The sequence below is a fragment of the Heterodontus francisci genome, chromosome 5, assembly GCF_036365525.1.
Source record: "Heterodontus francisci isolate sHetFra1 chromosome 5, sHetFra1.hap1, whole genome shotgun sequence".
Lineage (NCBI taxonomy): Eukaryota > Metazoa > Chordata > Chondrichthyes > Heterodontiformes > Heterodontidae > Heterodontus > Heterodontus francisci.
This window is the reverse complement of record NC_090375.1, coordinates 147404393-147418802: the sequence shown is the minus strand read 5'-3', so window position 1 is coordinate 147418802 and position 14410 is coordinate 147404393. Positions and strand designations below refer to the sequence as shown.

At 42.1% G+C, this 14410-nt stretch overlaps 1 protein-coding gene across 2 annotated transcripts in view; it reads left to right on the top strand.

The window, feature by feature from the left end:
* Positions 1 to 8291: 8291 nt before the first annotated feature.
* The window catches only part of LOC137370090 (collagen alpha-1(XV) chain-like), a 304386-nt gene continuing 298267 nt past the window's right edge, over positions 8292 to 14410 (top strand). For both annotated transcript variants that reach the window (XM_068032221.1, XM_068032220.1), the window contains exons 1-2: positions 8292 to 8627; positions 8761 to 8840. In XM_068032221.1, coding sequence (XP_067888322.1) covers positions 8617 to 8627; positions 8761 to 8840 — 91 coding nt within the window. In that variant the 5' untranslated portion in view covers positions 8292 to 8616. The remainder of the gene's footprint in view (positions 8628 to 8760; positions 8841 to 14410) is intronic.

Genomic DNA, 14410 nt, shown 5'->3' with positions numbered 1-14410 from the left:
CTCCCTCAACAGGCAAGCTGCAGGAGTGTTTTTGTTTGGTGTCCACATCTCATTGAATGTGTTGAAGTTAGGTCAAAATTTTTTAGAAATGTTTCAGGCCTTCAAGAGGGTGGCACAACCATTCCACAAATTTTGCGCCCAATTTAGGTAGACATTGAAAATCCTCTCCCCCTTCCCCCGCCCCATCCAACCCCTCCAAGAATCTAGCTTGTCTGCACTAGCTATGGCTTCTAGGGGTTAAAATTGGACTTGGAGCCTGTTTTACAGACATAAACCAGGCACAACTCAGACCAATTTCAGGGAGCAGTGTCCTGCACCTCTGAGAAACATTCAACCCAAAATTTGGGTTGGACCATTTGTCAGGTGTCCTCGCAGTCCAAATCAGGTGATAGACCCCGCACATAGGCTCTTCATTTGCATAATGCCTGCTTTGCTGCCCCCACATCCTTGCTGAAGTTGGATATTGTAGAGTGGAACATGAGCCAGGCTTGCTCCACTCCAGATTCTTCATCGCCTGTTACAGCTGCCAACAAAAGGAATATTTTTAAATATATGTATAGATATTTTCTGAAGACATTTCTGCAGAGTCATTAGGAGCAGGTGTTTATCCCCCAATTCCACAGTATCCCAATCACCCTTCTGGAAAATATCAGCAGAGTGCTGCTGCTGAGGCAAGCAGCCTGACTCACCCAAACTATTGAAATCAGGCCTACACAGTGCTGTAAATGCACCCAGATGAATTGCTACACCCTAGTCTCATAAGCAGTTAAATGAATCTGAAAGATGACTGGTAGTACTGTCCAAAAAATATAATGAATGTAATATGAGCCAAGCTCTATAAACTGGCATCTGCCTGTGAGCAGGAGAATTAATTTTCAAGTTATTTTCATGTAAAGAAAAGGAAGAAAAACTCATCCTCACTTTAAAGCCTCGACATGAACATAATCAGTAATTAAGCATTTAATGAGTACTCTCAGAAAAGTGAACAGACACAGGGCATCAAAACTTTCTTTTGAAAGTCAAACAAATCTGCAGCCAGCGCATGAGCACAGTAGGTTCTGAAAGGCAATCTCAAAGAATAGACGCATTTAAACTGAAAGATAATACAAACACGTAAATTGCTTTGCAACCTAGATTTGTTCATAAGTATCAAATTTTCCTTTTTCCAGGCAGATTGCAAGTAATCCATTGACACAGTATAACTGATTCATAATCTGATGGCATTTCATTCAAAAGAACATAATTTTGATACAATTGTATTTTGATCACATAAAATTAGAATACTTTAAACATCCTTTCTCTCTCATTTGCTCTATTCTCCTAAATGTTGGCTGCAAACATGCGGAATAAGAAAAAGCCACTCAATATATTTAACCCATTTAAGGACAAAACTCACTCAGGGGTCAGTTTTCAGATCTTGCACCTCTGAGTCAGAAGATTGTGGATTCCAGTCCCTCTCCAGGGATTTGAGCCAATAAATTAGGCTGACACTCAAGTTCAGTACGGAGACAATGCAGCACTTCCAGAGGTGCCATCTTTTGGATGAGACGTTAAATTGAGGCCCTGCCTGCCCTGCCAGGTAGACTTAAAATATCTTGTGGTATTAATTTGGAGAAGAGCAGGGGAGTTCTTCCTGGTGTCCTGCCCACCAACCAACATCTAAAAACAGATTATCCGATCATTAACTCTTTGCTGTTCGTGGGACCTTTCTGTGGACAAATTGGCTGCGGTGTCTCTTACATTACAACAGTGACCACACTTTGAAAGAATTTTAATGGCTGAAAAGCACTTTGGGACGTCCTGAGGAATTATCCATTAATTTTAAAATGCTTTGACCCAGCATAGGAACGTCATTTTCCAGTGAGGAAAGGAGGCAGAAAAGTGGGATGGAAAGATGTGTCTGTGTGATGCCAGGGCAACAATGCAAGCGCTCAGTCAGTAACTTAGTGTTGGCAAGATGATGCCAACTTTGCCACGTCCCATGGCAGGAGTCCTTTCTAGTGGCCTGTCTGTGGCGGACATTGTCCGGCAATTTGTCCTACAAGAAGATAGATTGAAAGAGTTTATGGCTCACAATTGGGAAGCATATGCCAAGGGGCTTGGGAGAAATGAAATAAGGGATGTCAGGGTATGAGGCAGTTCAAGTTGAGGAAGGGGGTTATGCATGTAAGTAATTAGCTTGAGGAGAACTGGGTATCCATGGTACAGGATTTTGTGTTAGAGCCCCTCATAACCAGGCAGCACAGTATAGGGTTAGTTGTGGAAATGTCATTTTAACATGGTGATGAGTGTGCTGGTGTCCAAACTGGGAAAGAGCAACAACTATTCTCCCCTCCTGTATCGAATGTGCCTGCAAGATAAGATCTGGGCCTTAGAATCATACAGCATAGAAGGCAGCCATTCAGCCCATCACACCTATGTGTAACTCTTTGAAAGGGTTATCCAATTTTTTCCACTGCCCTGCTCTTTCCCCGTAGCCCTGCAAATGTTTCCTTTTCAAGTATTTATCCAATTTCATTTGAAAATTATGATTGAATCTGCTTCCACCACCTTTCCAGGCAGTGCATTCCAGATCCTAACAACTCACTGTGTAAAAAGTCTCCTAATTTCATAGAATTACAGCAAATATACAGCTTAGAAACATTCCATGCTGGAATCATGCTCCATTCAAGCCTCCTCCCATTCTCCCTCATCTAACTCTTGTAGATGGGGGTCAGGCTGCCCAATTATGGATGAGTGGGGTTTGATTATGGTGGGGGAGGCAGACACATCATGGAGGTGGAGGGATTTACTAGTGGGCTGGGGAAACACTCCTGCTCCTCATGGCCCACAAGCAGGGCTTAAAAGTACTTACCTCATGGAGTCAGCCCTTCCACCGCCTTTCACCTACTGGTTTTCTGAGGTCAGGGAAATCTGGCCAACTGTGATTAAAATTAAACTGAAGGCATGCAGCCTCATTAAAATATTTAAATGACCAAACGCCTCCTGAGAGCAGCTTGGTCACCAGCTCTTCATCCGCCATTCAAGGCAGGGGGTTCCTGTTTCAGATTTTTAGCTTTTTAATCTCCCAAACAAACCAAACCCACTAGTTTTTTGGAGGGTTAAAATTACTCCCTTTGATTCAATGCACAGCACATGCATGCTATGTTTCCATGGAATGTTTTCTTGGACTTCTACTTGGTGGGTTTGCTCATATACTCAAACTATAATTTTATCTATGACCCCCTGACCCTTCCACCTCTACCAGAAAATCAGGAGCAGCGGGAAATGGATGCATACACCTTCGTCCCTGATTCTCCAATTTGTTCTCACAGTGAGCAAGTCTCCACACTGGGAGCTTTGTTTAGAATAATCACCCCCTCATGACACACACAGAAACAAAATGGAGAAGGTTAACTGCCCATCTGAAAACATTAAGTTCTTTTTCTCCATTTCAGTTACTATTTTAACCAGTACTATTTCTTATAATCAAATTCACCATTTAAAATTTATAAAACTGTTGTACCAAAGTGTGTTCCTCACATTTCCTCCATTGACATAAGAATTCTGTTTGCTGTGTTTTTTTATAAACAGTAACTGGAGTGTCTGTAAACAAAGACACAGTGGAATTTGTTCAAGTAAATGTACTGACCTCCTTTTGATTGTGGTAGACTTTTGACCAGCAAGTGACATTAAGTTAAACATAATATTACATAGGATAGATGGAAGCAACTCTAAATATGACTGTTCAATTCAAGTATTAAATAGATGGTTCATGGTAAAACTGTCCTGTTCCTAATTGTCAACAATACAACAGTGATTACAGTTCACAAGTACTTTATTGGTAGTGAGGTGCTTTAGAACAGTAGCACCATTAATGTAGTCAAACATCCCAAAGTGCTTCACAGGAGCATAATCAGACAAAAAATTAACACCAAGACAAAGGAGGAGACATTGGAACAGGTGACAAAAGCTTGATCGATGTGGTCTGTTTTAAAGAGGGTCCTAAAGGAGGGAAGAGAGGTGAGGAGGTTTAGGGAAATAATTCCAGAGTTTAATCAGCTAAAGGCATAGCTGACAATGGTGGGGCAAAGGAAATGGTGGATGGATAAGAGGTCAGAATTAGAGGAGCTCAGAGACCTAGGAGCTTGTAGGACTGGAGGAGATTACAGAGAAAGGGAAAGGTGAGACCATGGAGGAATTTGAACACAAGGACGAGAATTATATGACCTTAGGTTGGGGCAGACACTATATAAATGCAAGTTTTTTATTTCATTATTTGTAGAACTGTGTCTCATTGTGTAACTGGTTGTAACTGATTGTCGGGCACATACAGGTGGATGCTGGGAAGCTTCCTTCCCAGCTCATAGCCATAGATGGGGGAATGAGGTTGGTGGAACCAGATTGTGCTGCACCCCCTCCCCATGGAGTATCTGGCTACTGTTGGGGGTGCTGACCCACACACCTACGTGCTTCACCATGCTCCTTGTACTCAAGACTCCCTGTTGGGAATAGAATGTCACACAAAATATACCCCTTGTGTGTTGGAAAATTTGTGTTGATCTTTTAGTTCAAACCATAATGCGTTTTCATTGAACTAAGAGGTAATGACAGAGTACTGGGTCTGATTCCAGAATCAGACTATCCTAGTGAAGGATGGCACCAGCAAGAAGTGGCAGTTGGCCCATAATCTCTGTCCTTAAATGAAGGACCTGCACTCTTTACATTTCCTCACTGGACCTGCCTAATCACAGAATTGGACCTGCTGACTGTTACAGAAAGAAAGCAAGGAAGAGCTGCATGTATATCACAACTTTCATGACCTCAGGCTGTCCCAAAGCACTTTACAGCCAATGGAGTACTTTAGAAGTGTAGTCACTGTTATAATGCAGGAAACACAGCAGCCAGTTTGCACATATCAAGGTCCTACAGGCAGCAATGTGAAAATAACTGGATAATCTGCTTTAGTGATATTAATTGAGGGATAAATATTTGTCAGGATCACAGGACGAATTCCCTTGCCCTTCTTGGAATTGTGCCATGAAATCCTCACATCCATCTGAGAGGGCAGCTTTGGCTTAACATATTATTCAAAAGACAACACTTCAGAGTGTGACATTCCCTCAGTGTATTTGATATAACACGATCGTCATTTCCATTTCTTACATTAAAGTTAATGTTCTGTTCACTACATCCTTTACAGTTTCCAGGGTTGTTGGAAGCCTGATGAAACCGCTGCCTGGTCTCTTAAGAGTTCAGCTAATTATTTTGGCATTGCCTCCTGTTTAGTGCTTGGCACTGATGGTTTTGGTGCTCACTGTTACTAACTGCTTTGTTCTCGATGCTGACTGGTTTTTAAAAATCATTCTTTGGAATGTCGGTGTTGCTGGCAAGGTCAGCATTTGTTGTCCATCCCTAGTACCCCTTGAGAAAGTGGTGGTGGGCCTTCTTCCTGAACTGCTGTAGTTTGTGTGGTAATGGTGCTCCCGGATTTTGACCCAGGGAAGATAAAGGAGCTGTAATGTATTTCCAAGTTGGAATGGTGAGTGACTTTGAGGTAATGGTGTCCTCATGCACCTGCAGTCCTTGTTCTTCTTGGTGATTGAGATCACGGGTTTGGGAGGTGCTGCTGAAGAAGCTTTAGCAAGTTGCTGTGGTGTTTCTTGTAGACAGTGCACACTGCAGCCACAATATGCTGGTGGTGGAGGGAGTGAATGTTTAAGCTAATGGATAGAGTACTGATCCAGCGGGCTGCTTTATCCTGGATGGTGTCAAACATGAGTGTTGTTGGAGCTGCACTCATCCAGGCAAGTGGAGAACTTTCCATCACACTCCTGACTTGTGCTTTGTAGATGGTGGAGGGACTTTGGGGAAATCAGGAGGCAAGGCACTCTGCAGAATACGCAGCCTCTGACCTGCTCTTGTATCCACAGTATTCATCGTCCAGTTAAATATCTGATCAATGGGGACTGCACCACCCCCCACTCCCCACTCCCCGCTGTTTGTGGTGGGGGCCTCAGCAATCATAATGCCTTTGAATGTCATGGGGAGATGGTTATGCTCTCTCTTGTTGGAGATGGTTATTGCCTGACACTTGTGAGATGCTAATGTTGCTTGCCATTTATGAGCCCAAGCTTGGATGTTGTCCAGGTCTTGCTGCATGCGGGCTTGGACTTCTTTGACAACTGTGGAATTGCAAATGGAGCTGAAAACTGAACAATTATCAGCAAACAGGCCTACTTCTGGCCTTGTGATGGAGGGAAGATCATTGATAAAACAACTAAAAATGGCTGGGTCTCGCATGCTGCCCTGATCGACTTCTTCAGTGGTGCCCTGGGGCTGAGATGATTGTGATTGTTGGAGGCCAATCATCTTTCCTTGTGCCAGGTATGACTCCGGTTTTAGTTCCAGTTTTATTTCTACCATTTTGTGGTTGGTGGGATTGGGAGAAGTAAAAGCCCAAAGTATCTATGAGTGCCCTCTTTACAGGATGACTCTAATAAAGGCTACCACTAGGCTGTAGGCCAGTTACGCTTTAACATATCTGATGAAGAATCATTCTCCATATTCCATCTTTCACATCCTCTGAATGTCCCAAAGTACTTCACAGCCAATGAGATACTTTTGGAGTTCAGTCTCTGTTGTTATGCAAGGAAAACACAGCAAGGCCCACAAATTGCAATGCGATGACTGACCAGTTAATATGTTTTGGCAGTGTTGGCCAGGGGATGAATGTTGACCAGGACGCTGGCAGAAGTCCCCTTCAGACAAGGTCTTGACTTAACATTGTATCTCAAAGATGGAAAAAAAATAAAAATACTGTGAAGAAATGAGACACTAAAACCAGAAGCAAGTGATTCAAATGGCATTCCTAAAATCTGAATTAATAAGACAGTCAGTGCCGTATGCTCTCCACCAATTGTAGACGCTTCCTTGTTGATTGGGATCCTTCCATCTATGAAAGATGATGGACACACAGCAAACAATCCATTTAGGTCGGGTTTCTTCCCTTGGTGCATCTTTGCTGATGGCTTGTTGCTATTCATTTGGCTCTGAGCAAGAGCCCACATACGAAACATTAACCTTTGTGATTTTTACAGAAGCTGGGCAATGTCTGCCTTGCATTCTCAGCATTTTGTGTCTAATTTCAGATTTCTGGCTTTTGCCGTTCTTTTTTTAAAATCATTTTTGCTGGTTTAGTTTTGGTGCTGACTGCAGGTTATTTAGTGCATCTGTCTTTGGTAATAGTTGTGAATCGTGTTTGCTGGTTCGTTTTGGTGTTAGCTGATTAGCTGGTGGTGGTTGTTGGTTATTTAATGTATGTCTGTTTTCAGTTGTTTTGTTGCTAGCTGTGTTAAGTGTTAGTTTTGGTGCTGGTTGCTACAACAACTTTTATTTATATAGCACCTGTAACATAATAAAATGTCCCAAGACACTTCACAGGAGCGCTATAAAGCAAAATTTGACACTGAGCTGCATAAGAGCTATTAGGACAGATGACCAAAACCTTGGACAAAGTGCTAGGTTTGAGGGAGTGTCTTAAAGGATGAAAGTGAGGTAAAGAGGAGAGCGATTTCGGGAGGGAATTCCAGAGCATAGGATCTGTGCAGCTGAAGGCACAGGCACCAATGATGGAGCAATTAAAATTGGGAATGCTCAAGAGGCCAGATTTAGAGGAGTGCAGATATCTTGGAGGGTTGTAGGGCAGGAAGAGATTACAGACACAGAATGGGGTGAAGCCATGGAGGGATTTGAAAACAGGGATGAGAATTTGAAAATTGAGGTATTGCTTAACTGGGAGCCAATGTCGGTCAGTGAGCACAGGAGTAAGGGGCGCACAGGACTTAGTGCGAGTAAGGACATGGGCGGCAGAGTTTTAGGTGACCTCAGGTTTATGGAGGGTAGAAGGTGAAAGGCCAGTCGGGAGTGCATGAGAATAGTCAAGTCCAGAGGTAACAATGGGATGGATGAGTTTATTTAGTTATTTAGTGTGAGGTGCCTGTGTGAGTGTGTAAGGTTGTTTTGCTGCTAGCTGTGTATAGCATTTACTGCTTGGTTCTCTTGTAAGCTGGTTAGTTTTGATGCAGGTTGCTATTGAATTAGTATGTGTAATTTTGCTTAGTTTTGAAGTTAGCTGTGTTTAGTGTTTGCAGCCTGGGTTTGGTGTCAACTGGTTAAGTTTTGCTGCTGGTTGCTAGTTACTTAATACGTGTGTTTCTGGCTTAGCTGTGTTTAGTGTTTGTAGCCTGGGTTTGGTGCCAGCTGGTTAGTTTCGATGTCGGTTTCGAGTGGTGAAGTGTTGATGCTGGGGCCGTTATATCTCTCCCGTTAATGAAAACTGCTTGCTCTATGGACTAGTTACTCTGACTGAGTGAGAAGGGTCAGGTCGGGAGGAGGGATTTTCCATATGGGGAGGTGGGGAAAGAGGGAGGTCCAGCAGGAGTGGGGTCCAGCCTGCGGCTGTCAGACTGCTGTCTGTATCTCTCCTTAGAGAGAAGGGCTCAGATTACAGTGTGTGAGTTAGAAAGTGGAATCTCAGTCGCAGCCTTTGTCACTCGCTCTGCTCGCGGGCGGCTGAGGCGGGCTTCTAACTCCCATCGATGTAGCCAGAACTGAATCATTGATTTAACATCAGACATGGAGTACAGGTAGGATCTGTACCCCCACCCCGCTCCCACACCTCCCTCTCTCTCTCTAGCCTTCTGTTTTCCATTTACTGCCTGCCTTTTGCTAACTTGCTGCCTGGTTCCTCCTCTCTTCGTGTGTGTGTGTGTGTGGCAGGTTCTGCAAGAACACCCTGGCCCAGATGCTCCTTTTATTCTGGTGCTCCAGAATGACCAACGCCGCCCAGGTTCTGGAAGGTAAGGACCAGTAGGAGGGAGAGGGTTAGGGAATGAGGCTAAAACTGCAACAGCGGTTAGTTTTTGGTTAGTTTTTCTACAGAAGTTATGAAGAAGACTTTATTCTCTACTTGGGAAATATTAGCATGGAGTCTGTAATGTGAATAAGATCAGTTAATGCGCTCTTGCATTTACTTTTCAATTTGGAGAATAATTGTAAAAGTGAGCCTGTATTTACATTCAGTTTTCTCTTGTACCTCATCACTTCCTTAGTTTTTATTTTCCCAACTTTCCAATCACAAACTTTCTTAGTTTGGTAAAAGGAGCGTTTGTACTTTAGGGACAGTGGTTGGGTGAGGACATGAATGAGGACATGGAAAGGAATTCCCCATTCAAAGGATTTTATGATTTGTGTATGGTGGCAGCTCATGTTTGTAAATGGTTTGCTTTAACTATTTAGCTCAAGTCTTTGGCAGATCTCTGATAGCGATGGCTAGAAAGTAATCGCAAGATCCCAACGCTTACCACATGGTTACTGAGAAGTGCAGTGGAGAGGGTCTGCGACCATACAATTGTTACAGAGATGTTTGTGTTAAAACAGAGTTGGCAATATGGGGTTTTACTGAAATAGGTTTACAAATAAATGATTTCTCACACATCTTCCTGATTCATCTTCTAAAGGGAAAGCGTTAATTTCCTAGTCTCGAATCACAGAGTCTGAATGAGAATTTACATTTATATTTATGAAACATTAGGATTTAGTCTGTATTGTAAATTAGATCAGTATATGCACTCTGAATTTATGTTTTAACCTGGAAATGTGAAATGTTCTAATGATACGATGTGGCTGAATGTTATTTATGCTATAATTTAATGATTGCTACCCACATGAGCAGGCGAACCCCAATTGGTTATTCATCAGTTTTAGAAGCTGATTAGTGCTACACTGTGAGAGACTGTGCCAGCAATTAAATAGTTTATGGTCACATTGTCTACTTTTGTCCCCAGGAAATGAACGATACATTTAGAGACTACCCATCCTGTTTGGCTTCTGCCAGGAATGTCACAGCTCAGGTCCCTGATTACATCCTGTTCCCTGGTGACTGAACCTAAGTTTTTACTCCTTCAGTATCCTGCCTAACCCTGAACTGAGTTAACAGAACCCCATATTTGCTCCACTGCCAAGACCACTTGCTTTCATCTCTGGTTCATTCCCTGCCTGCACACCCACCTCCCTATTTATCTCTGCTGAAATCCTCCATCCACTGTTTAAATCAGCTCAAAACTCAAGTTCTCTAATGCTCTTTTCAGTTCCATTAAAAAAAAACTCCAAACTCGTTCACAACTCTGGGCCTGTATCTTGTCCCACACTTCCATCATTCCTGCCATCTCTGACCCACTCTGTTTCAAAGATCTTGTTGTTGTCTTCAAATTGATAGATCCATGTCTTCACTACACCATAACTCTTCAATCTCCTCCATTCCTACACCCCACATGGACTCTCACTCCTTCAAAATTGTTTATTGCAGCCTCCTCCTCCGACACTACCATTGGTACCACAAATGTCCTTGAAGTCTAAAGTTTTCTTTCTCTACCTTGCTACCTTTCTTCCCACCTTCAGTCACCTCTCCTAACCTGTCTACAACTCCCTACTCAATGGCCAATGATTTCCTCCTTCTTTGCTCCCCCCATTGCACCCCAAAACAGCAACAAGAAATTTCAGAGAATTTCACTGCATTTTGCATGCAGGCCTCAGTGGAGCATTAGCTTATATCTTGCTTTCAACAGTAGTTTTGAGCTAAATAAAAGGTTCACTATTAAATAAAATAGAACATGGTGGGGTTTATGGCATTGAAATCAATTTGTTTTCCACTTGTGAAGATTCCCATTCACTGTGTTTGGAAGACTGTTCACTCCAGTTTGTTGAACTTTGTGAGTTGACCTTTGATGGAGAGAAGGGTTTAAAGAGTTACTGAATGGTAAATGCAAATAGTTTGCTTGCAAACATTATCCTCTATCTAGTCTACTGAATTTGCAGGGCTGGTTGAGAAATTCACATTGAACATTTATGTACAAAGATTGACTAGCTGGACAGAAACACAGCATGCAATTTTTTTGTCATCTAACTTTCACCATTTTCTAAAGATCCTGGAGTGAATCAAGGAGGAATGACCCTATATATGTTTTGTGTATATATGTATATACATATATATATATATATGTATATATATATATATAAACTTAAGGTTGATGGGCTCCAAGCCTTGGCTTGAATCTCAACTTTGATTAAGGCTGCATTGACATGACAACCGCAGTATGATTGCAAAGCGGTTTCACTTCACATCAGCAGCACAATACAAATAGAGCCTGAATCTAGAATTGGAGCCTGAACTGACACTGGAGTGAGACTCATTAGAGGAACAACTCTGTCTCCACTTCACTTTGGAGTCAGTTCACCCTTAACACCCATTTTACATCAAATACGTTTAGCATTGGTACAAAACCAAAATAACTCCACACCCACACTAAATCTGTAAATGAAGCCCTAAATTAATATAATTCTGTAAAGGACAAGTTCAACTGTTCAGACAGGGGGCATCTGCGAAGGGGAAAACTGAGAGAGGAAAGGGCATCCTTGTACCCCTACCTACTCCGGTAACTTAACCATTAATGGTGTGAAAAAAGTAAGACTTGTATTTATGTAGCACCTTACATGACCACAGGCTGTCCCAAAGTGTTTTACAGCCAATGAAGTGCATTTTTAATCCTGGTTACTAGGGGATATATCCCATAATTTAGTTTAAATTAATTTTTAAAAATCAAACAGTGGGAATGTTGACACTTGGGCTGAATATTTCACTTCATTTAGTATGAATGTACATATGAAGTATAATGAAGTAATGTGAGCTAGCATGGCTCAATGGTGGTATTCTTGCTGTTGAGTTAGAAGATAGTGAGTTCAAGTCTTACTCCAGATCCTTGACCAACTAATCTAGGCTGATGCTTCAGTACAACCAGAGGTGCTGACTTTTGGATGAGATATTAAACCAAGGTCTATTTGCCCTCCGAGGAAAAGGTTAAAGATCCCATGGTACTGTTTCAATAAAGAGCAGGTGAGTTCTCCTTGGTATTCTCACCAATATTTCTCCCTCAATTTACACCTAATAATAAAGATGATCTCATCATTATGTTTGTGGGAGCTTGCTCTGCACAATTGGCTGCTGTATTTCCTACATTACAGTAGTGACTACACTTCAAAAGAACTTGGTTGACCGGGGAGCACTTTAGGACATTCTGAGGTCATGCAAGGCACTGTATAAATGTAAATTCTTCAGAGCTTTCTGAAAAGTGAAACCATGAATGTGAGAAAATCGGAAAGATCACAGTTAAAAATTCACAGTATTCTATTTTTATTTGCTACATTGACTTCTTGAGGACATTTTATTCGATGCATATTTTCTCCTTTTGTTTAATCGAGGTCTTCTTGCCCTTTTCTCAGTAATTTGATTGGCTTGCCTGTTAAATTCACTCGTTCACATTGAAGGCATTGGTCTCTATTCTAACAATACAAAGTCTCCATGTGGAAATGATTACCTAGATTACCTGGTTACTAGGAAATGTATCTCATTATTTAATAAAATGAACAAGCAGTGGGGATGTTGGCACTTGGGCTAAATATTTCAGCTGGAACAGTTGTTGAGACTCAACCCCACCAGAAAGAGAGAAAACCCTCCCCTGCAGCAAGATCCCAATTTATATTTTTATGACAATTATGTTGGTTTTTATTGACCTCATTTCCCTCACTGCCATCAATCAAACAGTAGGTTCCAAAATAAAATTGGTATGTACGATGCTTTACACCATCAGTTGTGATAGACTGTGGGTTACTCAGTGCTGCTTCCTGCTCTGAATTGAATTGTTCTTTCTTAGTAATTATAGGTTTACATCAACTCTTTATCTGTGTCCCATTTTCCACCAACTAAACATTGGGAAGACCAAAGCCATTGTCTTTGGATCCCTTGGCACAAACTTCATTTCCTCTCCACCAGTTCTATACTCTATACTCTATCATCCATGCTTTTGTTACTTCCAGTTCAACTATTATAATTCTGTCCAGGCTGGACTTCCATCTACTACCCTCCATAAAACTGAGCTCATCCAAGACTCTGGTGCTCTGCTGCTCTGGAACCTGCACCACATCAGGTTCACCCTTCACCCCACTGACTCTTACGGCTCTCCATCCACCAATGCCTGGAAATTAAAATCCTCATATTCCAATCTCTGTAACCTCCTCTGTCCCTACAACCCCCTGATAAATTTGTGTTTCTTGAACACTGGCCTCTTGTGCATCACCCACTTCTTTCATCTCACCATTGGTGGCCATGCCTTCAGCTGTCTAGGTCCTAAGGTCTGGAATTTCCTCCCTAAGCCGTTCCATCTCTCCTCCTTTAAGACCCAGTCCCAATGTCTCATTATTTGGTTCTGTGTCAGTTTTTGCCTGATTACATTCCGGTGAAATGCCTTTGGGCATTTTCCAGTGTTGAAGGTGCTATATAAATGCAGTTGTTGTTTGATTTCCACAGAATTTTGTAACGTATATTTGATACATAAACTAATAACATTTCCAAGCCCTCTCCTTACCCCACTACCCATTCTGAAAAGACTGAATTCAGCCCAGGATATAGTTCTACAGGACATCACTGCCCACATTGCCATTCTCCAGGTGTGAGCCAGCTGTTAAGTGCCAGCAGTCTTTTTTATCATTGCCAAACTTAGTGCTATCTTCAACTACAAAAGCTCATTAAATTTCTTTTAAAAATGGGCTCACGTCCTCTTCTCCGGAGAAAAGTTCCATGGCTGCACTGCCAATGTGGAGTTTCCTGTCAGTCATAGAATCATAGAACGGTTACAGCACAGAAGGAGGCCATGCGGCCCGTCGTGTCCATGCTGGCTCCCTGCAAGAACAACTCAACTACTCCTACTCCCTCTCTTTTCCCCATGGCCCTGCAATTTTTTTCACTTCAGATAATTACTGAATTCTCTTTTGAAGGCCTCAATTGAATCTGCCTCCACCACACTCTCAGCCAGAGCATTCCAGATCCTAACCACTCACTCACTGCATAATTTTTTTTTTGTTCATGTCGCTGTTGCTTCTTTTGCCAATCAACTTAAATCGGTGTCTTGTAGTTCTCAATCCTTCGGCCAATGGGAACAGTTTCTCCCTATCTACCCTGTCCAGACCCCTCATGATTTTGAAAACCTCGATCAAATCTCCTCTTAATATTCTCTTCTCCAATCGATCCACATAACTGAAGTTCTACATACTTGGAACCATTCTCTTGAATCTTGTCTGCACCAGTGCTTTATACCGGTTTATCATAATTACCTTGTTTTTGTACTCTATGCCCCTATTTATAAAGCCCAGGATCCCGTATGCTTTATTAACTGCTTTCTCAACGTGTCCTGCAACCTTCAATGAGTTGTACATATATAGTTCCAGTCCCTCTGCTCCTGCAGCCCTTTTAGAATTGTGCCCTTTATTTTATATTGCCTCTCCTCATTCATCCTACCAAAGCGAATCACTTTACATT